The sequence below is a fragment of the Chanos chanos genome, chromosome 5 (assembly GCF_902362185.1).
Source record: "Chanos chanos chromosome 5, fChaCha1.1, whole genome shotgun sequence".
NCBI classification, from domain to species: Eukaryota; Metazoa; Chordata; class Actinopteri; order Gonorynchiformes; family Chanidae; genus Chanos; species Chanos chanos.
This window is the reverse complement of record NC_044499.1, coordinates 48,187,034-48,214,195: the sequence shown is the minus strand read 5'-3', so window position 1 is coordinate 48,214,195 and position 27,162 is coordinate 48,187,034. Positions and strand designations below refer to the sequence as shown.

The following is a 27,162-nucleotide window of genomic DNA, read 5'->3' as shown; positions in this document are numbered from 1 at the left end:
CCTCTCTCTCTCTCCCTCTCTCTCTCTCTCCATCTCTCTCTCTCTCCCTCTATCTCTCTCTCTCCATCTCTCTCTCTCTCCCTCTATCTCTCTCTCTCTCTCTCTCTCTCTATCTCTCCCTCTCTCTCTCTCTCTCTCCCTCTCTCTCCCTCTCTCTCTCTCTCTCTCTCTCTCTCTCTCTCTCTGCCAGTCAAATAGCTGACTACTCTCACTCACCTCACACAGGCTAGACCCTGTGTTTACTTAGGACGTTAAGACACAATGAGTTTTGCCTTTACACACAAGAGCATGTGAGATTCCAGTCAAGCTTTTTATCCTCCTCAGATAACCTGTTTTCAGTTTAACATCAGTGCAACAGTGCAACTTCATTTGGGGTTTTTTTTCAGCATTTTCACAGGTTTTAACATCCTCACAAATGCAGAAGAACATTATGCAGAAAGAACGTCTTTTTCATGACATATTGTGGCACCTAATCAGTGTCTCTCTAAAGGGCTTGTTTTTGTGTGTGTGTGTGTGTGTGTGTTGGTTCAATGAGATTCTCATTAGTAAACGTCTGACATCTGCAACGCAGTGGTTAAGCTGTTTGTACTTCTATTACAGAACCTCTCAAACAAGATTTGGGAGCAGAATACACAAACTGACACTGGAGGTCTGAACTGACCGGGTGTGTCCCACACAAGGAGACATCTGGGTAGGCAGCAAACACCTTGAGCTGGAAAAAGCCAAAACATTGAACAATGAAAACTAACTGAAATGGTCTTTTGTGTATGTATGGTTCTAAAGGGAAAACATATCTGGGTTCTTTACAGGAAGAAAAAAAAAAAAGATTAAGCTGGACAGCATACAAACACAAAAAGTTAATGAAGTGTTGTAAACTGAAGTATGGTCTCAGAAAAAAAGAATTAAAGCCCTTAGACGCACACTGACATTTTTAATCTTGGCCACAATCTCTGTCAACAAATGTTTCCAATCAAATCTCCCTTAACTAGCCTCTTTTATTCATTCAGCTCCATTCAGACTATTGTGTAATGTCTATCCAACCTGCTTGGGTTTTAAACCCCAATCCACAAACCTGGTTGAATGTGCATGCTGGCCTGTCCCTCCTGCTGCTTCAGCCAGTGGAGTGCGGATTACCTTAATCCCCGCGTTTGGCATCCTGATCCATGGAAAAAAAAAAAAAAACACACACACACCGAGGCGTTATGATGGAAAGGCGTTAAGGAAGAGCGAGGGGGGGGGGGGGCTAAGGAGGAATCTTGCTTGGGTCTTTGGTTGGACAGCGGGGGTGGTTAGGCCATGCAGAGAGTTGAGAACTCATTAATCAAGCCTAGAAGTAGAACTGCCCCCCCCCGCCCCCCCCCCCGCCACACACACACACACACACACACACACACACACACTCAAAATGTTAGGGGTAAAGGTTGGAAGGTTTGGTGACTGAGGCATGAAGAGTGGGTCAGAACAGGCCATTACCCCCCCCCCCCCCCCCCCAACCTTCATGCACATCCCAGGCAGGTAAGCCACTCCAGTCATCTTGATATAATCTACCCAGTTAGACCAGTTTCAGTTCACTACAGCTCCTCCCACATCAGGACCAATACCCGGTGTTTGTCTCGCCAGCACCGTCAGCACTAACACAAATACCCTTAAAAAAGAGAGGATGTATTCTCTTCTACCAACCTGAGCTACGACTCAGTGTCTTCTTCCCTGTTCTCGCTTTAAAAAAAAAAACAGGCCTGCTGAGAGGTTTGTGTTTCAGCCAACGCACTACTACACACACTAGTGTCTCCACCTCACTAGACCATGTCACTTGGACAAAAATCAGAAGTGCTGATCCCTGAGCAGTCACACAGCTCTAAAAAGTGTTTTTAATTTTTAAAATCACCAGAGAATAAGTACAGAGACAACTTCCCAATTTTTGACAAAAGGGGTAAAAAGATCAGTGTTTTGAGCTCTTTCAGTGGGGATGAGACTGTCCAGCCTTCCATTAGAGGGTGTTTAATTTCCACTGACAGATAAGCTTTCCTAACCCACTCATCACACTGTAGCTCTCACACTGTCCTCACGTGACTGTGAATGCCGAGAGTGCAGCTAACACGCCCCCTTGTGTTGCCTTTCAGAGGTCGCACTCTTCATCTTTACATATTGTACTGTACAGCTGTGAGCACTTTTTATTAATCAATAGTATAACTGTCCAGAAGTGTACCTAGGTCCATATAAAGGTGCAATGATACCCTCCCCCCTCAAAAATAGAAGATTAATTTAAGAATTAAACCCAGAGACGATGTGTGTTATGCAGTTCTAGGCTTCGGTTTCCAAATAAAGCACACGTAATGTTGACATCAACTGTTAGCAATCCTTTATTGATGGTAACAGATCAAGTTTACTGTATGCTAATATACATCACAACATCTTACTGGGAACTATCATTAAACGGGCTCTTTTCAAGTGGAAAGAGAAAGGGAGAAAGTGAAAAGGGAGAGAGAGAGAGAGAGAGAGAAGGAGGGAGGGAGGGATGGGGAGAGAGAGAGAGAGAGAGAGAGAGAGAGAGTAAAAAGTCCTCCATCATAGTCTTGAAAACACAGGACATTAAAACATCAATCTCCTTCCCAGCTTCCCCTAATACCCACCCACCCCCTCACTCTCTTACACACAGCACTTCCTATAAAGCCAAAAAATTTTTGGAATAAATAAAATATTTTGTCGCAATAATTCTTCTGTTCAATAATTGTGGACATACAAAAAAGAGGGTGGTTTGTGCCAGATCACCCAAAACCCACAAAATATATCTTTACAATTTCAATTGGAAATCGATAAGTAAATTTAATCATTCTATCCATTAATAATATTAGGCTTTCCAGCATACATGGTTACAATTAAAATGTACCAGTGGGAGAGGAAAAAAAAAACTGCAAAAATATATATATACATACATAAACAATCATTCAATAAAATTCAATTACACACTCATTTTAAAGCTACACACCAGAGCAGATGAAGTCAATAAACAATCAACAAGGAGAAGAGGAAGAAGAAGAAGAAGAAGAAGAAGAAGAAGAAGAAAAAAAAGGGGGGGAGGCAGAAAGAGAAGATAAAGAAAGTCCAAAAAGGCCTCATGAGCATATGTAACTACGGCAACGGAGCCGCCAAGCAGGACTATAACGCTGAAAAAGTCAATGGGTAAAATATGCAGACAGGAGAGAGAGAGAGAGAGAGAGAGGATGCGTCTGTATGACAGAGACTGTACAGAATGGATAGGAAATTATACGCCTTGTAATCAATACTTGCATGCAAGTGTGGAATGGCGCGCGAGTCCATAAAAAAGTGATGTCATAATGTGTGTGAGAGTGTGTGTGTGTGTGTGTGTGTGTGTGTGTATGTGAACAAAGGGTACATTCACCCAAAGCTAAATGTCCTGTGACCCAGGCACAGTTCAAAGTCAGGGACTAACAAATCAACCCTATGGCAAGATTTAAAAAAGGAGAAAGACAATTAGAATCAATCATCATCAGAAATATTCAAGTACCTGTCAGCCTGCTCAAGGGGGATAAGGTTCCCTTTGCTCTACTACTGAGAGAAGTCCAGAGAACCTATACATACATACATAAATATATTTATACATATGTAAATATGTATATATATTTGTGTGTGTGTGTGTATATATATGTATGTTTGTATGCATGTATAGGTTCTCTTGACTATTCTCTCTGCAAAATAGCAGAATAGTCAAGAGATGTGTATGTGTGTGTGTATACATATGTGTGTGTGCGTGTGTGTGTGTGTGTACACACATACAAACATATTCCGCAGTTTTGTTTTAGAAACACTCTTAACAATCTTTACCTTCGTAAATATTTTATTTTATTCCATATATACTTGTTTTGCTTGTCATCAAATGTGAGTGCAATCAAACAATACTAATGATGTCACACAGTCTGAGCTCACATCACACCTGCCCTCCTGCCCCCGTACAAAAGATTCAACCATGTAGTAATATCGCTCACGGGGGGGGGGGGGGGGGGCCGATGGGGAACAGGAGAAAGAGGAAAAGTACGGAGGAGGAAAAGTTTAACACAGGAGGGATGGAGGGAGAGAAGGAGGGGAGAGAGGTACAGCGGCTTTATGGATCATTCACACAGCGTGTGTGTGTGTGTGTATATATATATGTGTGTGTGTGTGTGTGTGTGTCTCAGTATCCACAGGGACGGAGTGTCCCTGTCCATCAGTCCGTCTTAAAGTATAAACTTCTCCCTTCCTGTTAGATGAACGTGTGACATTTCTAATCAGTCAGATGAGTGTTCTACTGATGTCTGTTTGTATGTTTTACAGCAAGCACTGGAAGTAGCATCTGACACTGGAAGTAAAAACCCAGCCAAAAAAACAACAACAACAACAACAACAACAACAAAAAAAGATTAGAATCATTTAGCAGGACAAGGAGCTTGAGAGAAACAGGAAAAAACAAACCAGTAAAACAAAACAAAACAAAACGAAAACACAAAGAAAAGAGTTTGTTTGTAGTTGTTCTGTCTTTCGACATCCCAGATGAACAGGTGAGGAAGAGGAGGGCTGCGTGAGCGGCGGAGAAGGTTCTGGAACCAGAGGAATCCACCGCGGTGAAACGTGTAATGCCTGTGACAGAGAGGCTGAGCCAGTCAGGCACGTCAGAGGCACAGGCGAAGAAGAGCATCTCCAACCTGAGCTCCCCGGACGATAAAAAAAAACAAAAACAAAAAAACTCCCTCCATCCTGCTCCCAAAAGCAAACTGGTTCTGCCTTCGCCTTGTGGAGTCCAAAATCTCTCACCAAAATCAGTACCCAGGCCCCTCCCTGCCCCGCCCCGCCCCGCCCCGCCCCAGGGCCATGCCACACCTCCTCAAGCAAGTCCCCTCATCAGCCTGAGTTTGTTCTGTTTTTTTTTTGTCTGTTTGTGTGTCTGTTTGTATGTTTATTATTATTATTATTATAATAGGAGGAGGTGAAAAGAGACCCTGGGTGAAAATGATTTCTCTTTACCGCATGATGCTGCAGCAGTTCTTTAAAAAAAAAAAAAAAAAATCTGTTTTTTTTTTTTTGTTTTTTTTTTTTTAAGCTTTGTCATTCTTTAAAACAAGTGTATGCTTTGTGTTTGTGTTTATTTCCAGACCCCTTTAGATTTCCTATGAATGTCTCAGGATTAAAAAAACAAAAACAAAAACAAAACAAAGTGAGCGAGGAATTTCCTCTGTGTGAACTGGGAACACGGGGACAGGGACGGGATTCTCCCGGCTACCAGGGATCTTCCATATCACCGGCGCTCTGTCACAGGGAGAGAGAGAGAGAGAGAGAGAGAGAGAGAGAGAGACAAGAAAACAAAGGAAAAAAAACACAATGAGCTAAATGAGAATGAAAACAAAGGAGTGTGGAGGTGAGAGACAGCTAAAAATCAGCTCAACAGTCCAACAGGATCGCATCAACTTATTTCACATTAAAAAAACCAAACAAAAATAACCCCACATCAACAAGACAGAAGAGTTCAAAGAACTTTCACAGCAACATTCAGTAAACACAACAAAAAGTATCAAAGTATTTTTGATATACTTCTGTTGCATTTTTCATCTTAAAGAAGATTGTGTGAAGCTACATAAACCCATATACAGTCATTTAACTGTGGTAAACATCAAAACAGAACGAAACAGTGGGATACACTAATAAGAACACGTCAAAGTGATTCAGCACAGAAAAGTTTGATTATCTCCACATCCAATCTCACATTAAAAACCAGCAGAGTATCAGGAACAGTACAGGGGTAAAGCATCACTGTAAAAGAAAAGATTAAAAGAAACAAACAAGCAAACAAACAAACAGAGCATGAGCTTGAGGAGTGAAGTCTCACTACAGCTCACCTGAACCAGACTTACCTGGCAAGACTAAACCCACTTACAAATGTGAAGAATTCCCTTTTTATACCTCAAAAAAAAAAAAAAAACCCTTCACAAATCATAAATAATAACAAAAGACACATAAACAAGGGGAGTAATTCTTTCATGAGATTTATTTGTTTAAAAACCGCTTCGTGAAACAAACTGAACACAAACCGTCCTACCCAGAAGGGACGGTAAGATCTCAGATCCAAAACATTGAAAACAACTCGCTGCGTGTACCGCTTAATTGCACAAAAGAAAAAAGAAAAAAGAAAAAAGAAAGGAAAACAGAAAAAGGAGACAGTAGCAGTGAAAAGAGCGTGAAGATGTCTGCAGTGTCCAGAGAGATAAGACGGTACTAAAAGGTTAATGCTGAGAGGCTGATGAGATGATGCGTTAGCCGTGCATTGATATGTTAGTGCTAGGACGATACACGTTTTGAAATGAATCTCAAAGCATTGAGGAGTAATTCAAGAAAACTCCGTTTGGACTAAAGGAGGAGGTGCTGTGGAAAATAAAAAAAGCTGGAGGAGGTGGTGGTGATATCAGGAAGAATAAAAAAAAAAAAAGTGGGAGACAAAACAAACAAAAACATTTGTTGAAAACATTTCTCCACCTGGACAGGAGTTGCTCTTGGTTTCACTGGACTGGTTTCAAGCACACTCAGGTAATACCAGATACATATGTATATACGCTAATATGAATTTTGTGCAAATTCTGCAGATTACAGACATCCATGCATGTTCCTCTAGCAGATATCTTTTTGGTTTATCTGAAAGTTACTTACACAGATTCTCTGCGGTAGAAATCCGCTAGCATTTTCACAGGGCAACAATGACTGACAGGCTTCATTTTTCACCAACATGTTATAGTAACTGACTCTAGTGAAGTGTTGTTTGTTTGTTCTCAGAAGGGGGAGGAATGCAGGAGAACAGCGGTCATGTCACCAGAGAAATCATTTGTGGTTCTTTTTCGTTGTGCTAACACATTGTCATTGGTTGTGCTTCTTTCCCCCTCCTAATTTTATCCATTCAGTGGTGAGGTCAGCATCAAGCAAATATCAGTCACCACACAAAAACGGATCTGACATTAAAACTCCCATCTTGAAGAAATGGAAAGATCAATCTAAACAAGGTTACATGGAGTGAAGAGAAAGACAACATCCTCACGCGCGCACACACACACACACACACACACACACACACACACAAACACACACCTTGCTCTTTGAATCTTTTTTTTTAATCTTTTCAATGCAGAAACCATTCAAGCAATCCCTTTCATATGTTCACCATTCTCCTACACATATTCACAGGGCAGGACATTTGGACACACACACACACACACACACAACCACAAAACCATACAGTTATCACCAAAGTTATCTATTAAAACACTCAAACCCTATCTGTAAAATCTGCCGATACATCCCAGAATGCATTGCAGTACACCCATGCATTGCATTTTGCAAGAAGCATGTGCGGGAGAAGCACATGAGCGACCAATCGTTTTTGCCCTTGGCAAGTCCCAGCCTGTCTAAAGCAGCACTCACACAAAGTTTCCCTTCTAGACTTTGCTCGTTCTGTGAGTAAATACTAACAAGTCAAACACAGGGAAGGCCCTCAGATACTGTACTGTTAGGAGAGACCTTGATGGTTACATAACCACAAAAACACACAGACACACACACACACACACACACACACACACACACACAAAGAGGTTAAGGGCCTCACTGACAAGCCCATTTGATCAGTGTTGAAGTGCTGAGTGACTGTTGAGAGAGCTGGGATATGCCAAGGTCATCCTCATTAACAGTGACAGGGCAGGTTTTTGGTTACTGTGTCTTTATCATCACAGTACCATCGCAGCCTTTTTAAAGCATTCTGAGCCCTGAGGTTACTTTGCTAAAACCTCAGATTAATACTTGCGGTGGATTAGTATTACTTTCAGTTGATGAGACAAAGAGACAGCACAGACAGCCTTCTCTCTGATGCAACCTTGCCAACAACGGTGCAAGCTGTTTGAAGCTAATGACCAAAAACCTGTGCTGGAACTGTGCTCTAGCCTGGAGGGGGGAGGGGGGAGGGCCGTGCCACATAACACCCAGGGAGCAAATGAGATCTCTGACTCTGGAGGGGGAGGGAGTAAGAGAACAGGGAGCGCAAGGAGAGGGGACAGCCGGACAGGAGTCATGCGGTGGAGGGGTCCGAGGTCTCGTCGAGGGCGGGGTCGGCCGCGTCGTCCGGCCCTTCCTCTGAGTTGATTGGCTCTGTGGCGGGGGAGGGCGGGGGAGAGGGAGGTTCCTCCGTAGGGTTGGGTCGCTGGGCGCCCGTCTCGCAGGACATCCGGTAGCTGGAGAGCGCCTCCTCCAGAACGTGCCGGTACTCTCCCCGGTGACTGATGCGGAACTGGCGGAGCGCCTCCAGCAGGTGGGCGGTGGCACTGCCCTGGTCCTCAGCGGCAGCGCCTCCTTCAGCGTCCTGGTGCAAGACGCCAGCGTCAGTGGACAGAGCAGGTAAAGAGACTGGCCCAGCCAGCACAGAGACCCACAACAAGGACCCATGGGTGCTCGGGCTGCCTCCACAAGATCTCACTCTCTGCCCCCCCGACCATTACAAAGAGCTGTTTACTAAGACAAACGGGGCGAAACTCCACGAAAACAACTCAAAACTGGATGCTCTGAATGCTGCACTTCTCTGTATGTGTGCATTTGTGTGTGTGTGTGTGTGTGTGTGTGTGTGTGTAAACTGAACAACAAAAGCAAGTCTCGGAATAGACAAGACATATACAAACGTCTGCTTAGCGACAAACAAACACAAACACTCATTTTCATTGGCTGAGACATCGATGTGTCAGAGGTAAAACTCTCTCTGCTGAAACACACGTCAGCTCTTTCTGCCTTAGACATACAAACACAAAACATCTGAGAGCGGATATACAGACAGAAAGAGACCGAGAGGAGAAATGCAAGGTAACGCTCTGATATCCTTTTCCAGGAAAGGCACTTTGTTTCCTCAGCTGTGTAAGTAATCACCTATGCCTGCGTATGGATGTTTACATTAAATCCCTCAGCTTACGGCTCATGAGTGATTTTGTTTGTCTGTTTGAAAAAGGAAAGTTACCTACACCTATGCAGGACACAATCTCAATATCCCATCGTACTCGTAACCCAACAGTACACTGAGTCTAGGCAAAACAGAGTTTGTGAAATGCCAGGGCTGAGAGAAACCCACACTGCGCTTTAAACGACACAGGCAAATAATAATAACCCTTCACTGATGATTCACTCTGATTCTGGACTTTCATTATGGCGAAGCAGACGCCTACCATATGTGCAGCTGAGAGGACACGCGGTGAGAGAAGTGGAGTCTAATGAGGCTGGACGTAGGCCTTACAGACAAGCAGATGCACTCCAAAGCCCGTCAAAGCAACCAAACCAGACTCTATCAGGCACGGTGGGTTTTCGGTTTTGTTTTTGTTTGTTTGTTTGTTTCTTTTTTTAAAGTGAGAATTGATAAAGGGCACAACTCACCCCGTCTTCCTCTCTGTGTGGATTTAGCCTGTTGTACACTGCCTCGATTACACTGCGCCTGGGAGATGAGACCAAACACACACACACACACACACACACACACACACACACACACAAAATCGGTGTGAGACAAGGCACCACTGACGGCAGGTTAACACAAACGCATTAAAGGACTGATTTGATCAGAGAACAGTAAGCTTCTGCCTAAGTCTGAGTAAGAGACTGGTGCTCCTGGGCTAGCTGACTCCGCACTGCTCTCGCGTGGAGCCGCTACCGGCTAATGCTATGAGTGTATCGGGTTTATTTATAGCTTGATCGATTAATCGTTTAATGTCTGTTGTTTTGTAGATAGCAGCCCGCCAATATTCAAGTAATCTGTAGATAGCAGCCTGCCAATACACAAGTAATAGAGCAGCCTTAAGTGCATTTGTACAGTTAACTGTGAGATAAGAGATGAGGAAGTGAAAGCTCTTATTGCTTATTTAAAAAAAAATCAATACAAACAAAACACTGAGACAAAGAGCAGTAACTGTAAACAGTAAATTCAGGTGAGTTCTGAGGGACAGAAGAGTGAAGGGGCTGGTTTCCTACTTGCTGGCTAGTCCACCTCCCGGTGGTAAATTTGGGATGTTCTCACTGGAGAGGATGCGCATGACATGCATCATGTCTGGGAGCCCCTCCTCCCCCGACTTCTCCATGATTTCTGAACGGAGAAAAAGTCACAGAGAGTATGAGAGAGAGTGTGAGAGGGAGAGAGGGGGGAGAAAAGAAGAGAGAGAACAACAGGAGGAGAGAGAACAATGGGAGGAGAGAGAACAATGGGAGAGATAGATAGATAGATAGATAGATAGATAGATAGATAGATAGATAGATAGATAGATAGATAGACAGACAGATAGATAGACAGATAGACAGACAGATTGCACAGACACTGGACAACCAGGATCTGCTAATGGACTGCTACATGGAGTATTCAGTAACACCCTGTGTGTCCACTTCAACTCCTTTCAACAGCAGTGAGCGTATATTGAAATATTAAACTCAATGTAAATCTTGACTTCACTGCAGATGCCACAAATAAGAAACCCTTTTAATGAAGACTCCAGAACACAATTCACTGGAGAATTCGCCTGTCGACACATCTACTGTCTAGACAACTCCTCAGAATTAGTCATCCACGGGTGGCTTTGCCGCAAAGCCCTATTCGACCTCAAAGACATGCAGTTTACACGACCCCTGAGACAATACAGTGTATTCTAGAACTTGCCAGAATATTTCACTGAGATAAAGCAGATGAGGAACAGAGGAGTACCAAAGAAAAGTGTGATCCAAACACAACTTTTAAACACGCCAGAAAAACTGAATAACAAAACATATACCCTGCCCCCCCCCCCCAAAAAAAAGGGACTAATCGCATTCAACGACGTGGTGAAGGCTGACTACCCGTCTGAGAATTTCCAGGGAACTGGCCTATGAAGCAGTCAATGACTTATTTTTCCACAGGGTCTGTCCACTGAGGTGAACATGACTGGCCTGGCTCCACTGTGAGCGAGTGTTCAGAGGTTCTGAAGGACAGGGAAGATCCTCTTACCCTCTACGCGGGACTCCAAGAACTTGTCCAGTTCGGCCTCCCTCTTCACCGCCTCCTCTGACACCTTAGGCGCGTTGGGCAAACAGACCAGCACAACGCTCATGTTGTCACGACTCCCCTGGGTGGGAGGGGAAAAAAAGGTTCATAAAGGATAAGAATCTACCCTTTATCTTTTGTGTGTGTGTGTGCGTATGTTTATGGTACATAGGTCAGAGAGCAAAAGAAGCCCAGAAAGAGGGAGGAAGACAGAAAGAAAGACAGAACGAGGATCCGAACTGTGATCAACTACAGGTTTCTATTATAAACTCACATGCATCGGAGCTGCATACGATACTTCCAAATGTTTACACAAGATGGAAATATGTGATATGGGCGCTGAAACACTGCCCAGAATGTCACAAAGCTTAAAACAAATGAACAGAGGTGGGACACAGCAGAAAGAAGAAGAAGCGGGATACACTGGACATTACACAAAATATTGGATTATTTCTTGTTCTCTTTAGGGGAGGAACAGGCGAAGGTTACAATGAGTTTCGAGAGAGAGCCTGTCAAACGTTCTGGAAAGTTCCAAGACATATGAGTCTACACGTCTTCCTATCCGTACTAAAACAATTGCTGGTTGTGGAGTAGCGTACATTTAAAATAAACAGAGAGGCAGTCAAGCTCTCGTCCAGAGTTTAAAATAATAGAACAGTTTCCAATCTGCTCATGAATCAATTGCTTCAGTGTAAATACATAATGGCCTTAACAGCAGAGTCAAATCTGGGCAGCGTCCTCTTGGATGTTTTATGTTTTGCTGGCTGATTCCCAATAGTCTAGGATGTATGAGCGTGCTGGTGTTTTTCTTTACCTTATGTAGGCAGGTGTCCACCACCGAGTTGCAGACTCTCTCCAGGTCGTCCCACACCTCCAGCCGAGAGCGGACAAACTCGCACAGCTCCTCGTTGCTCATCACGTCCCAGATGCCGTCACAGGCCAGCACCACAAACTCGTCCTCCTCCGGCGAGCGAGCGATCTCGAACACCTCGGGTTCGGGCGACACCAGCTGCTCCGTGGGGCCCTTGCCGTCCACGCACTTGTAGTCGTAGTCCCCGAGCGCGCGCGACACGGCCAGCGACCCGTTAACCCTCTGGATCATGACCGAGCCGCCGGCGTTCTGGATGCGTTCTTTCTCGCGCGGGTTGCAGGGTTTGTGGTCTTGCGTGGAGAACCGGACCTGCCCGGCTCGGCACAGGACGGCCCTGGAGTCGCCGCAGTTGATGAAGTAGAGGTGTTCCGGAGACAGGAGGACGGCCACCGCCGTGGAGCCGCTGCGGTCCATGCCGTTACGCAGGTCGGAGAAGTTACGCATGTACTCGTCGATCTTCAGGAAACCCGATCGGATGCCGCTCTTCACGCCTTCCACCGAGTCGGGCCCGGGCCGGAAGTCCTCGCTGCTGCTGATGATGTGATCCAGCAGGTGTTTGGAGCAGTAGTTGGCCACGCGGGAGCCGGCGTGCCCGTCGTACACGGCGAAGAAGGACCAGTCGTCGAGGCCGTGGGGCAGGCCGACGACGGCCGTGTGCGCGTCCTCCATCTCCACCCGCCAGCCCTGCATGCTGCTGAGGCCGAAACGAAGGCCGTTCCCCGCGCCGTGAGCGTTGTGTTTCTCCGTCTTCGGTTTGTCCAGGAACGCCCCCATGGCTCAGGGCACCGTCTGAACAGAGAGAAAGAGAAAGAGAAAGAGAGAGAGAGAGAGAGAGAGAGAGAGAGAGAGAGAGAGAGAGAGAGAGAGAGAGAGAGAGAGAGAAAGAAAGAGAGAAAGATAGAAAGAGAAAGAGAGAGAGGAGAAAGAGAAAGAATGAGACAGACAGTGAGAGACAGACAGAGACGGGGGAGGGCGGAAATGCAAAGTGCAGCATTTAGCCATTCCTGCAACGCAATACGACACACTGTTTTAGTTACCGACATTATTAAGCTAGAAGAGGAAGGCGAACGTGAGAGAAAACATGAGTCACCTCAGTGCATCACTTGTGGTGATGGGAACTACACCAGCAAAACATTCTCTTTCTATCTGAGAGTAAGGCTCAACACACTTTTACACCAGTTAAGAAATGGACATGAAATTCCTGTTGTTCACAACGTGGAAATTAATTCTACGTGAACAGAATCAGCAGAGACAAACGTGCCCCTGCATACTGCGAGTACTGAAAGAATTTCTTCATCCAAGTTTAGATTACAGATACAAAAGTACATACACCAAGCAAGGGAAATTTAAACAACTTGTATAAATACCACACAGAAAACACCCACACAAAATATCATGACCGGAGGGCATAATTTGTCGAGTCCAACAGATTGAAATCGAGTTTCAACAAGCCTCAAATTTGATACTGTGTGTCAAATGAAAACCATTGCACTGACAAGACTCGATGCTTTTGTCCTCTGCCTCGTTTTGTCCGAACAAACGTGTGCTAATGTGTTACTGCTAAGTGAGCTTGTATCAACAGCGATAAACTATCCTGTCTGCATATATGCACCAACATGACATGCTATGACGCATCAGACCAGCAATCGCCAACGCTGAAACAAACTTCTCATTCTTCCCTGTGCTGAAATCATTCAATAGGAATCATTCTGTACACTTCCTTAAAACTGACTGACACAACGCTTTGAAAATGCTCTCTCAAACCTCAGCCTAAACCACCTATCCTTGCTGAAGTACAATGATTTAAACATCTAATCTGTGTTTAAAAAAGGGATCTGTCGGATGCTTGAATTACGCATGCACGCAGAGACGAGAGGTGTGTCAGTTCCTGCAAACTGGCCTTAACATCACTTTTTCCACTCAAATATCTATTGCCGTCATTTCTGGACTTGCCTGACAGAGACAAACTGGTGTTAGCATCTCTTAATTACATCTCATTCAGTTTCACAACCCCCGCATTCTCTCTCTCTCTCTCACACACGTACATACGTAACCCCATTACACAACCCACACACACACACACGTACAAAACTTAAAATCCTTCACTCAAAGCCCCATTATAGTTATACTACCATACATAATTATTTTCTGAAAACAAATTTAAAATGTGGCATCGGTTATTTACTGCTGTCGATTTATACACCGACGATGGCAAAACATATTTTTCTCGAAGACGGTTCCCCACCTGAGAACAGGATTACAGAGAGGAGCAGAGCAGCTGTAAGCTGCTTTGAGCAAACCTCAACCCTAAGACCATTACAAGGCTCCAGGAATAGATTCTGAAATGTATTACAAGCCTCAGTAAGCCATTAGATAAATGGAATGGGAGCTGCTGCATTAGCGGCACAATCATTTACCAGGGCCCAGGACCTGCTGCTCAAACTAACGCTGTTCTCAAACAAACCCACAAGATCTGCCAACTAATCTCAGTGACGGGGAGAGGCAGAGGGGCAAGAGAGTTCTCGGTTGAGGGTCACGGTGTTGCTGCTGCTGCTGCTGCCTGCTCAGTTCAAAGTGTTCACTCTCTAGATGTTTCCCTCTGTGTAACAGTTAACCAGGTCTGTTCTTCCCATGAAAGAAACAGAGGGGACAGTGTAAGTGAGCGGGAGCAGGTTCCAGGTTAAGATTCAGTGTCCACAGAGGGATCAGAAGTTCACCTCGAACCCTTCATGCCCCGCTGAGACTCTCTCTCTCTCTCTCCGCTCCGACGCTGGGACCGTCCCGAAAAACTATGCGGAGGGGCGGTGCCCGTGAGCCTGGACCACGACAAAGTTACCACTGCCTTCCTCTGCTCCCCACACACACACATACACACACGACAGGCATGGCAAGCATGTGTCCAAAAAAGGCGGTTGTGTGCTGGTGTGGGACTGAGCCTGGCGCTCTAAGGGTGGGGAGTTAGGCTCGGGCTGTTGTGCAGTGTCATGGCTCGTCCTGCCAGCCCATCAGCCTGGTCAGCCCCCCCACCCCCCCTCAGAAAGCCACACTATTTATACCGCACGCCTCAGCTTAGGTTACAGGCTTCTGGAGCAATCCGGCAAAGGGCGGGACGGTATACCGCCTTTTCTCCCATTCATACGATAGCCTCTTTCACACCTACAGATAAGCTACTTTTTAAGGTCACTTTCACAGGGTTTCCGGCAGACTCCATGGCAGTTTTCGTTTTGTTTTTTTGTTTTTTTTTTACAGAGATGGATTTGATTCAGAGTGAAGGGATCTCGTAGCGAAACGAGCTGAGAATGGAAAAATTAAATCCACACGTGCACGCAGCCATGAACCAACTTAAATCCGATGATTAAGCAGGTAGTCCTGTTTTTTTTTTTTTTCCAGGACTGTCATTTTGGGGGGGGGGGGGGGGGGGGGCTCAAAGGCTGTATTGTCTGGTAGTTTGTCCTGTAGTATCGCTTTGATCAGAGTTGGTAATTAGCATCACAGAGAAACCTTCTGATGCTCTTGCTTCAGACACACACACACACACACGCACACACAGAGACAGACACACATACACACACACACACACACACAACCAGGTGCAGAAAGCATGCTCTGTCCTATCAGATCAAAAAGTAATGAAGAGCACTGGGCAACAGGAAATGAGAGAGCGCTTTTCAAAAACGTGCGTGGAGGAGAAAAAGGCTAAATTTACAAAACCCCCACCCCTCTGTCAAACCTACTTATTCTCTTCATACAAAAGAGGACTGCCAACATTTCCCATTTCCTCTGAGTTATTATTTGGCCTTTTTTTTTCTTTTTTTTGGTTTACTTGACAGAGGGAAAAAAATCTAAACGACTCAAGGCTGGAGTAAACATACAAGACAACAAATCCTCTTTTCAAATACCCTCAAGATGTGTCATAGCACATAGCACAATATACTACTATTAACCACATCACCAAAAACTATTGTAACTGCTGCTGAAATGCCACACTCGTTTCAATGAGCTGTGTGAATGTGTGTTCATTATAGCATGAGTAACATCTGATGACACTGAAACCATTTCCTCTGTCACTGAGAGATACCTGTGGTAGAAAGGGGGTTTAAAACACTGGGTTTGGTCTGTAGACATCCTTTTGTCGGATCATTTGTCATGACAGAAACACAGATATCTGTATTTTGTTATCTTAGACACTGAGGAACGATTCATGCATTAGAAGCCATGGGCTGCCTCCATCATCAAGTGACAAGCAGGCAAATCTAACTCTAAGTCCAAAACATGGTGACTGTCTGGGTCACTCAGAAGGCCGTCATGTGGCAAACTATACTTGGAGATGATCAGCTGATCTATTCGGCTAAACTAGCCCCATGCTTGACCCGCGCCAATTCAGAAACTCTTCGCCAAACTGTGCACAAGGCTTAGCCAGCTGACCTCAGCAGTGCTTTGTTATCAGTGCGGTAGATCATGCCTTCTTATTCCAACTGATCTCATGACTCACTTCCAGTGGACGCTGGAGAGGGGAGGGAGGGGGGTCATTCCAAAATATCGCCCGCGTGTCACCCAACATTCATAGGCTTGACAGACAAGGTCACAGTCCTGTTGGGTCAATAGGAGCTCTAAGATCCAGGCTGGAGAAGTATGTGAGCCACATGCCTCAGGGCCACAGCGACCGTGAGAACAAGGAGGCGGGTGGCTGGGCGGGTAGGAGGGCAGACATTGGGGAATGGCAGGTCTGGCTGCCAGAGGTCAACAGAGGAATGTAGAACAAGAAAGCCACACGATCAGGACAGCCTGTTTCAAACCAAGTTAACCAGCGAGACAATGTAACACTTTGTGACAGTGCGCTGAGAGCGTAGTGAAGTAACCGAAACCTGACTAATCTGCTGGTTTATAAGTCTATGATAAAGGTTGCTCGGATCCCACAGAGGGGTGCGATGAGATTCTGTGTTCCGAAAGGAAGTTCTGGAGGTCCTGACTGGGAGGCGGGGGACATTGGTCGTGCCAGGCCGGCGTGGTATGAGGAGTCAGCAAATTATTATCAGGTCCAGCCCTTCCTTTGTGTGTACAAGAAGGCACAGTGAAAGAGACCAAGAAACACATTACTACCCTTTAACCCTTGCCCCGATAAAAACACATTTGTGACTTCTACCCCCATTTTCTTTAATCTGGCTGGCCGTCGAAGCGGTGCTCCGTTCTAAAAATAAAGACAACAGTGTGGCGTTGCCAAGCAACCTTGAGTGCTCCTCTCTAAACAAGGGGCTTAACTTCATTGAGTGTCCAAACTGTAGGCCGTGCATCATACTGGGACAGGGCACGTCCTCCACACACACACACACACACACACACACACACACACACACACACACACACACACACACACACACCTTGAGTTTCCTCCATATAACACGCTGCAGAAAAACAAGGCTTGGCCCTCAGCTCTAGGGAACTGGGCCAAATAAGATAAGTTAAAAGCCATTGAGTGATAACTGGCATCATGTCTATAAAACATTTATTTTCTTCAGGTCAATTAGTCTTTATCTAAGGCCTTGTTGTTGAGGTTTTATAGCATTTGTTGTAGTGGCTATACTAAGGTAAGCGATGAAGTAGGCGTTACCTCCAAAACTTACTTTGACATGTGAATGGACAATGGCTTTGGCCTATAAATCGACAATCAGTCTCATAAACCTGCTTTTGTCATTACCCTGACATTTCAGTTGTAAGACTGTTTACTCATTACTGATTTAAGTCGAGAAGCAGAGGCGCTACACCTGTAAAATCATATGTACATATAAACACCCAAAAACAGTCAGTCATGGAGCCTATATCTGTCCTAAAAAATGCATTAGGCATTAGACGCTGGATAAATTGACTCACCATCATTAATATATCCACTTGTTAAAAGAAATGCATTTCAGGACATGGTAAGGACAGAGCTTAACTGTGATCAGTAAATTGTTTATTGTCGTTAATATTTTTACCTATTGTCGCCCATAACACACCCGTGACAGAGGGCAAGGCATTTGAAACGCATTTGTGGCGGGCTGACCAATACCTAACTATCAATGTGCTAATTTACGCTAAACTCTACTGTTGTTTGAGGAACTCATAAAAGCGCCCTCAATGCGTCATGACTAAGAGATTGTGCACAGATAAATACTACGTGGTCTCGGATCCTCTCTGCACACACGCACACAACTGCGGTCTCAGACCGGGGGGGGTGTATCCTTACTTGGGTTAACTGATACTCAACGGCTGTACAGTAGCCAAGAGCCGGTCAGAGAATGAGGCGTCATGTGGTTGTACCTTACGCCAGTTGGTGCAAATTCTACACTTAAATTATTATTTGCAATTAACTATTGACGGGTGAACATGTTATGATTTCATTTTTTTCCCCCAAAACTGTACTATTTTTACTTCAATTTAAAGCAAAACAGAAAGAACTTAATGTGGACTTGAAAGATAAAATGTTTCTGACATTCAGGGAATAACTGCTTAACAGGGTAAACAAACATTCCTTTCAAATTAATTTTGAAAGAAGTTTTAAAACTTTTTGAGATCAGCTTTTCACTGCGTAGGCTCTGACAAGTGCAACTGAGTATTCCACAAACACCTGTCACTCAAGTCAAAAGATTACTACAGCCCTCACAGAAAAAAAATATCGCTCCCTAAAAATGTTTAAACAAAGCATGCAGAAAATGTGCACTGCACCATCAAAAAGGTAACAGTTTTTGTATCGAGACAGGTACTGCCGGTACTCGCCATAAAAACACCTAATATTGGATCAAAATGACTGTTTTTGGTACCAGGTAGTTATACATTCATGGCTAACAATTCACTTCATTTGGTGCTGGACAAATTTACTATAGTTTTCAAAACGCTGCAGCAAACATCCAGGAGCGCAAGTTTCAAAACCTATTCATTAAAAAAAAAAAAAAAAAATCGGGAGAAGCTAGCTACGGCTCTTTAAAGGACGTTTAGGCCTCATTACTTCAAAGCAGTTCTCTGTGCGTCTTGGTATTTTTGTGTTGTTGGCCAAATGAACGCCATCGCTGCCACCCATAATTCCAAGTACTGATTCAGTTCAGAATAAACACGACGCTATTACGTCCAGGACAAAATATCGAGTCCGTGACATGCAGAGGCAAAGTTGTCAAAACAGAAATGCTCTGCTGCACGCCCACACGGAACGCTCTGGAGTTTGCGCGTTAGAAAAAGCGTTCGTGAAGTTCTGCTGTCCCTTCTCATTGTTCCAGGCACACCCCAAGCTAAAGCAGGACCTGTTGCATCACCTAGACATCAAAACAAAAGATGAGCAACAAGGCCCTTTATGGAGAAAGGCTATATCTGTCCAGCTAAGCTCAGCTGAGTAAACACAAAACCACGGCCCACCTCCCTTTCACTCTTGCACAAGCGCACGCATTGAGACAAACACTGTATCAGCCGAGGATTTGTAAGGAGCCACGCTTACTTCCTCAACTATTTTAACAGACAAATACGCCAGCTTCTCTAGATATGTGACAAAGAGGAATTCTTACTTCACTACCATACTCCTACACACACGCAAGCACACACACACACACACACACGTGCGCGCGCGCACACACACACTCTTTCACACTCACATCACACCCCCTTCTGTCGAAACCACAGAGTCTCGACCTCTTGCACCTCGAAACTGCAATCGTCGGCCACTCGTTTCTGTCAAAACCACAGGATGAAACCTGAAACACAGGCCCTTACAGCGCAGGAAAAAAAAAAAAAAAGGCTGCCAAGAGGCTCAGTATCAATTAAAGAGGGAAGTGGGTGTCAGCAGACTTGCATAACAGCACGGGCGTGAACTGCTGTCAGTCTACTGGCCCATGGCAGTAAAAACAGTAGCCTACAGAACAACGCCAGACAACTGAGGGTTTTTTTGTTTTGTTTTTTTATTCAAGTGCTGTAAAGAGCACTGCCTCTCTGTGCAACTTCTGGTTTAACCCCACAGACACCTATAAAGGTCAACACAGATAAAGGGTAGACTCAGTATTCTGGCTGTTACGGTAAAACTACACGGTAGGAGATGAATACACTGCTGGAGGCTTCCACTGATGTTAGAGTTTACCTAACAATCACTACTCTGACCAACCTGGTTACAAAACCCAGACCTTGGCAATAGCCCTCACAGAGGGAATAGCATCTTGTTTACTAAACTGCTAACTGCACATGTGTCAACTCCGGGCCAGCACTGGCAACTGTCGGCGTGGCCTCCCATTTGACGCCTCACCCCTGAAACCACTAAAGAGCTGTACCTCTAACAGACTATCTCTCTGGCCATCAGATGACATCACATTCACAACATGCAAACGCTGCAGGCCATCACTTCCTGGGTAGCATTCTTTTGTCTGAGTTCTTCTCCAATCAGGAGTGTTTTCTGTGTATGGAAGCAACATCAACACCAGGGGTATGAAAACAGATTTTGGTGAGGAAGGGAAGTGGAGGGGGTGGGGCTTTGTGTTTTACGAATAAGGGCAGTCTGATAGCGATCTCTGTACACACATCAAAAAAAAAAAAAAAAAAAAGCCTCCTTTTTTTTTTTCAAAACTGGCGTAATGGAACTGGGCAAGAGACCATTTCTATCACAGCATTAAATGCCATTGAAAAGCATTCACGCAGCAGATGCAATGTGGGCCCTGTAGTTCTGATTCCCTCCAAGGCACCCAAGGCTAAACTAACACACGCTCCAGCGCCCCGGTCTAAGCGGTCACCTATGAGTCGCAAGAAAAATAGAGAGAGAGAGAGAAATGGAAGACAACATCACCGAGCAGATATCCAGGAATGGGCGCTTTCACAAGAAGTCACTGGTAGATGGAAAGAGAGGGCGGTCGGAGAGACAAGGCGTCCATTCTACTCACCGTGCGACCGGCGGGTAGATGTGTTGTGAATAACCGCTGACTGAGGGACAGCTGGTTGGGCGGCGACTAACAAGATAATTGAATTTGAGGGAAACGTCGACCCATCGGTGAGGCTGTGAATTACGCGTGATCTGTCACGGTCACAGAGGTGAATGCTATTGTTTGTGAGGCGAATGCTCGGTTTGTTTGGGTGTGTGCTCTCGTATCACAATGCCTGACGGAGGACTACTCCTTACTGTAGTTAACCTAGCTAAGCTTTGGTAAACTACTTAAATTATCATTGCCTTAATGTGCTTTATCCTCTTAAAAGGACAAAAAGACGTGCTCTCGCGTAAATTACACAAATTGAATGAGGCACTGTTTCAGCTAATAAGGGAATCGTTATGTTACACTCCTGCATTTGTTCTTGTTTTGTCTAAAGAACGTTATTTACAAATGAATGTACATCTGGAGAGAATCAGTGAGGTAACATTCGAAAACCATCTGTCTTCAGGTCGACAAACTTCTCGCCCAAGGCATTAAGATTTGGCTAACTGTTTTGTCAACAACACTTTCACTGCTATGAACTCCAAATTAAAATGAAGACAAAAATTATTCACTTCTCATTTTAAGTTAGGCTACACTTAAACTTGCCATAGCCATCTCTGTAAAGAAACAGGAAAATCAGAAAGTTCAAACTCATTATAAACATCAACGACTTCAAAACTTTATTCAGCGACTCACAACCTCTGATATGTCTGTAATATGCATTTTTTTTTATCCACAAGAGAACCACACAAACATTTCACAGTTAAGCGCCTTCAACATGGAACTATTTGTGGACCAAATTTGCAAAGCTCTCGGCATTTAATACAGTTCCACTAGCTCAGCAGGCATGACTAATGTTCTAGCCAAACGCTGATGGTGATGTTAATAAATAAACTGAATACCAATTTCACTTCCCCAGCCCCATACTGAAGTTTATCAAACTGATGGACGAGGCTGTTCCAACATGAACCTGGTATCACATGTTACCCTCATTTCAGTTAGGCTAACATTTTTCAGATGAATCCATGACCAGGGTAAATGTCATCCAACCACCTATAATTCTGGGTAGTACACATTACAAAGTGATCTTGCTAATAGACACATGCCCACACAAACATTTCTGCTCCCCCCCCCACATTCTTTTTACATGATCAAACAAGGCGAAAGGGTCAATAAGAAAATGGGCAATGCTGGATATGTAGTCTTTGCCACTCTGTGGGTGAGAAAACCCCAGTGCTTCTTTGAGCGTGAGAAAAGCCACCGATACACCCTTCCTGTGTCCTCTCTTCTTGATCAAAACTGCTGTGGTACTAGTCTGATCACTAACCCCCAAAAACGAATGCGTTTAATGATCGATGTGTTTTAAGAAGTGTGGAATAGGTGGAGAAGTGGAACAGGAAAGTGTTAATCCTGAGTCATGTTGGCCAACACCCAGCCAAGCCCTTAAAACATACAAAAGCCTTAAAAAAAAAACAAAAAAAAAAACCTTACATCTCATATGCATTCATGCAGCACAGTCCATGAAATGATGGCCGTAAGTGCGCATGCGCACACACACACACACACAGAGCCAGAGACCTCTCCTTCAATTCATTTCCAACTCTTGACAGTAATCCCCCTCTCTCTGTCAAGGGAATCGGTGTGCCCAGGATCCAAAGTGCTGGTTCTTATACAGCCATGATAACGGGGCATTAACAGCAGAAGGCGGCGATCCAAACCACCCATCTCTAACCCAGCATCCCTCGCCACCTCAAGAGCACACCGCAACCTCCACTCTCACAGACGCTTCAAGGCTGGCTTTTCTTCTACACTCATCTGAAAGGTGTTAGTGACCGCACAGCACACTCACAGCGCCGCGAAAACAATCGTGCTGTAATCGTGACCATTCGGTCCAGCCACAGAGGGACGCAGACTAAGCTAATCAGTGTGTTTAGACGAATCGCATGCTTATTCAAGTGTTGATTCACTCCGGATGACGTAAAGACGGACCAAAAACACCGATATCAAAACAGACAGAGAAAAGCAAGCGTGCGACTAGTTCCCTCTCAGAAATTCAACCGAGGGCTGAGCGTTAAGAGTGTGCTTAAGTGGGGCCCTGAGGTTGCTTCAGCAAATCTGGATGGTCCTGGTCAACTCGAACAAAGCCTGACCCTCCGCTGAAGTCTGGCAGCAGTTTTGTCTCTTTTGGCCGGAGTGTCTGTGACCTAACTGACACCTCTGATCTAAATGCCTGGGAAAGCTGACCAGCGTCACATGTCTTTGGCACAACGCACCTGGCCAAGATTTAAAACCAACTATTTAACGTTGCGGCTTAAGCCCCCCCCACCACCCCAGCTCACCCACCCTCTCAGTCTGCCAACATCAAGGGTCCAGGAAGGATAGATCATCTCTTGATAGCATTCCAAGCATGCTCTCCTCACTAATAGATTGCTCTCCTCTGAAACCTTTTGGTGCACCGTTTTGGCGACGATAACTTTTTAAACACACACCGTGTTTTGATTGTTAAATTTTGACTGACGTCCTATGAGGAAGGCATATATTGGAATATGATAATGAACCAATGACAAATACTGAATATTAGAAAGTTTTAGGATAGAAAATAATCAGAATTGCAATGAGAAGTCCTGATGTTCGTAGGTATCAAATACTTCAATGTCTCTCCCAGAGAAAGCCAAAGAGCAAACTCATACTGAGCATGCTATACATGAATGTTAAAAAAACAAAAAAACAGAGCCCATTGATTTGTGTAGTCCACACTATCAAAACAAGGACTGTCAACTAGCAACAACAACAACAAAAAAAAACCCAAAACAAACTAAATGAAACACATGTCCAGTCAGTTTTTATCAATCTTAACCTTTCAACATAATTCACAAGGTAAGGCAAGGACAGCTTAGTCAAATTACTTAAAGCTTTTGTAAACAGCAGCTCAACACTGCTGACGTTGCCAAGTGATGAGGGAGGGGCTTGTCACCTTCACAGGTAAGGGACATGAGTGAGTAATTACGTAAGCTGCGTAACATTCTCCTTCTGGCTTCTCCGGAGGGCCGTCTGCTATTCCTCCCCTCCTTCAAAATATTTACCCACAGCATCATCTGCACCTCCCCTTTAAAAATCACACTTACACCTCCATTACCTCCAACTCAGATCAGACGGGACTTCGAGGAACACCACAGAGACAATCTCAGGGGTTTTTCCCCTGGTAATAACAATGCCTGTCAGACCTGTATCTTCCTCCTGCTCATACAGACACCTGACTCCTGCATCACTGACCAAGCAGTGTCAGATGTTTATGCTGCACAGTCAGCACACCTAACAGAGGCAGAGTCAATGTCCTTGGGTCAAAGTTTCACAGACAGTCACGATAATGATAGTGTGCTTTATAAAGAACCAAAGCTGTGTCTCAAGTAACACAGCCATTTATCACAGTACTGATTAGGACAAACAGAGAAGATTCAAGCTGCTAAACTACACCCATAAACTGTCTGTTTATCTCTCATACAGGAATCCATGTGTCAAAGTCTGAATTACAACACTACTTTCTATTTGTGGTGCCTCTCTCCAGAGATTTTAACCCTCTCCTGGCAGACGCTTGGAGACAGGCTTTGACAAGCTTGCCACATGGACTTTTTGCGCTGCTTTTTTCCAGACGATTCCAAGGGCTGATTTGCTGTTTCGAGACTTTTATGATGCATTACTGCCAAAGAATTCCACAGAGAAAAAAAAAATCCAAACTCCACAACCCCAGAGTTTCCATGCCACAACTGACTTTGTTATGCTCATTCAGTTTAAGCTACAATATTTCTGTGAGCAGAATCATGACATAGCAATGCTATTTAGACATGCCTGGTTCATAATGGTATAGCACATTTCCAGGTGTGGCACCTTGTTAGAAAACACGACTTTGGTATGTAGGACATTGAATTGAAGGAAAACCAAGGGACAGTAAATGTAACTACCTAATAATAGCATTAATGTCACCAGCCAAGATTTTGAGATAAGATGGGGTAGACGACGCTGTAACACTGATCAGGTGTTACAGAGACGTGAGAAAGTAATCAGCCTGACTTAATTTATGAATGGATTTCTTCGAGTGTACGTCTACGAACTCATATTACAAATACTTAACCATTTACTCATTTCGTCCACTATGCCAGTAAGCAAAAACTGCACTTACCGGTTCAACAGAAATCTGCAGTCAACGTAAAGTTCAACGACGACATTAAAAAGTTCATTTAATTGTGAAACCACTTCAACTTACATCGGCTGTCATTAACTCTGCGTGTCAATACAACGAGTCACAGCAGGGTAAAGTACAGCAACGCTGATTAAGGGGAACCTAAGGCCCTATTTAACCAAAGCAAAGAAAACCAAACATGGATTGTTCATACCGTTTTAACGAAGTGTCCAGAATCCTTTGATTATACAGCCAGAGACATACGAAAGGAGGGGAGCAGTGGGTGGAGGATTGCAGGCCCCGAACCCGTATAACGACAGGCGCACTTAACGCAATATATGACTGACAAGTGGCTCTTGCCGAACCCGCAGATCTTGAGATACAAAATATAAAGTGGTAGTCAAAAAAAAGGACGGTTACCAAACGACCAAGAGCAATTCTTAGAACCAGCAATTATAAACGTCGCTGGCTTAGAAAAGAAACGGCCAATATTTCTGGTATTGCACACGCACGGGAAAGATAGGATAGTACAGTATTTTGCTTGATCTGATTGGATTATTTCTTACACGGGCTTGTTTGCTGATTGTATTTGACTGCTGGACAACAAAAGCCATAAAACCTCAAACAAAAACAAACAGAGTCAAGGGTATGGTCGTTAAAGAATATGCGGTGAAGTATAAATCGATACAATAATAATTTGTACCTAAACTAGCGTCATTAAACTGCCGTTATAGTTCAACAACATGCAAGGCACACAACACACACAGGCTAGTATGTCGCCGTTATGCTAGCTAACCTAGGTTAGTGTAGTTCTGTAAGGTAGCACACTTGGCTAACCGAGTTAGCATACCGACAGAGAACTGTGAGGCCATGTTAAAATGAACAGCCAGAGCTAGCTACCCAGCTCCTTTTCTCACACACGCTTAAAATACTTACGTTTTCGAAAATTAAATGAATGCTCGTCCAGAATACAGTTTCTACGCTTCGGGTGTTTCCTTGAGACACTATTTTGTTCAAATTTCTGCTATACAAAACAACTACCATAGACTTCACATGAGGGATGATAATTCCGTTTTCGGCAATTCTCTGCTTTGATAACGTAAATTTTTATGCATGGTGGACACCAAAACAGTCCCCCTGACAATCTCTCGACTTAAATATTTAAATATTTACTATCTCGACTGAAAAAAGATCATGATATAAGCCTACACAAAACATTTAAATAGATCCGAACTGTGTTCTCTCTTCCATTGGGGAGACAGATCTCCTTCGGGTGAGAGTCTTGGTGAACGGGAGGAACTGCTTCCACAAGTAGCTCATCGATTGGTCAAACCTCTACAAAACTCGTATTATAATTGGACAATTTGTGTGACTATTATGGATACCGCTGGTGTATGGTAAGCTGTTATTGGTTATGGTCTTGTCATTTCAGTTAGTGACGCCTTGAATAAACTTACGTCACGTGCTAGTAGCGTATTGGCTATGGCCTGCTGTAACCAAGTTGGTGTATAGCTTAGCAAACTGTCAGAAGTGACTCCTGATGTAAAATTTCTCACGAATGCCACAAAAGATCAGAGAGAGTACAACTAGAGCAAAAATCAAAGTAATCACTCTTTTGCCATTTAAGAGTACAGCTTGATTTAATTAGGAAAAACAGGTCTGTAAATACATACGCAGTTTTAAAACTCATTTCTTCCAACATGACTCGTTTAACTCAAACATCCGAGCAAATTAGATTTTGTGATAACCAAAACTCAGAACGTCCTATTTAGAGGGCTAGATGTAGGCTATGATATTTGAATATCACAAATAAGCAAGATTTTCTGGAAGTGAAGACCCCAAGTCATACAAGGATCTCATTCCTCATTTTCTGCTAGAAATTGTCTTCTGGCCTCCAGCTGTCTTTCCCTGAACATTCAACTGATGACGATGACTAAAAATGAAACCTCTGTGTTTACACTGCTGTAAACTTAAGGATGGTGCCTGCAGGTTAACACCGTACAAACTGAATGAAATGTACTAATTAAAAAAAATCTGCAATGTTGTTCAACAATAAGAACAGAATTTTTAACAGTAGAGAAATGCTGCCATTATTTTAAAGACAACATTGGTTACTGATAACCTGATGTTATTCACA

At 44.1% G+C, this 27,162-nt stretch overlaps 1 protein-coding gene across 5 annotated transcripts; it reads right to left on the bottom strand.

Annotated features, from left to right (window-relative positions):
* Positions 1-4,980: 4,980 nt before the first annotated feature.
* ppm1bb (protein phosphatase, Mg2+/Mn2+ dependent, 1Bb) lies at positions 4,981-26,282 on the bottom strand. Of its 5 annotated transcripts, none has more exons than XM_030773787.1 (6): positions 25,962-26,282; positions 11,880-12,725; positions 11,030-11,147; positions 10,030-10,141; positions 9,439-9,496; positions 4,981-5,298 (listed from the first exon to the last, which is right to left on the bottom strand). In XM_030773787.1, exons 2-6 carry the CDS (start codon positions 12,708-12,710, stop codon positions 5,269-5,271), a joined length of 1,149 nt encoding a protein of 382 aa, XP_030629647.1. In that variant the 5' UTR covers positions 12,711-12,725; positions 25,962-26,282; the 3' UTR covers positions 4,981-5,268. The 5 variants fall into 5 exon arrangements, with proteins under 5 accessions (XP_030629647.1, XP_030629643.1, XP_030629646.1 ...); XM_030773783.1 differs by lacking the exon at positions 4,981-5,298 and adding an exon at positions 7,091-8,386; XM_030773786.1 differs by lacking the exons at positions 4,981-5,298; positions 25,962-26,282 and adding exons at positions 7,091-8,386; positions 25,729-25,753.
* Between the last annotated feature and the right edge of the window lie 880 nt (positions 26,283-27,162).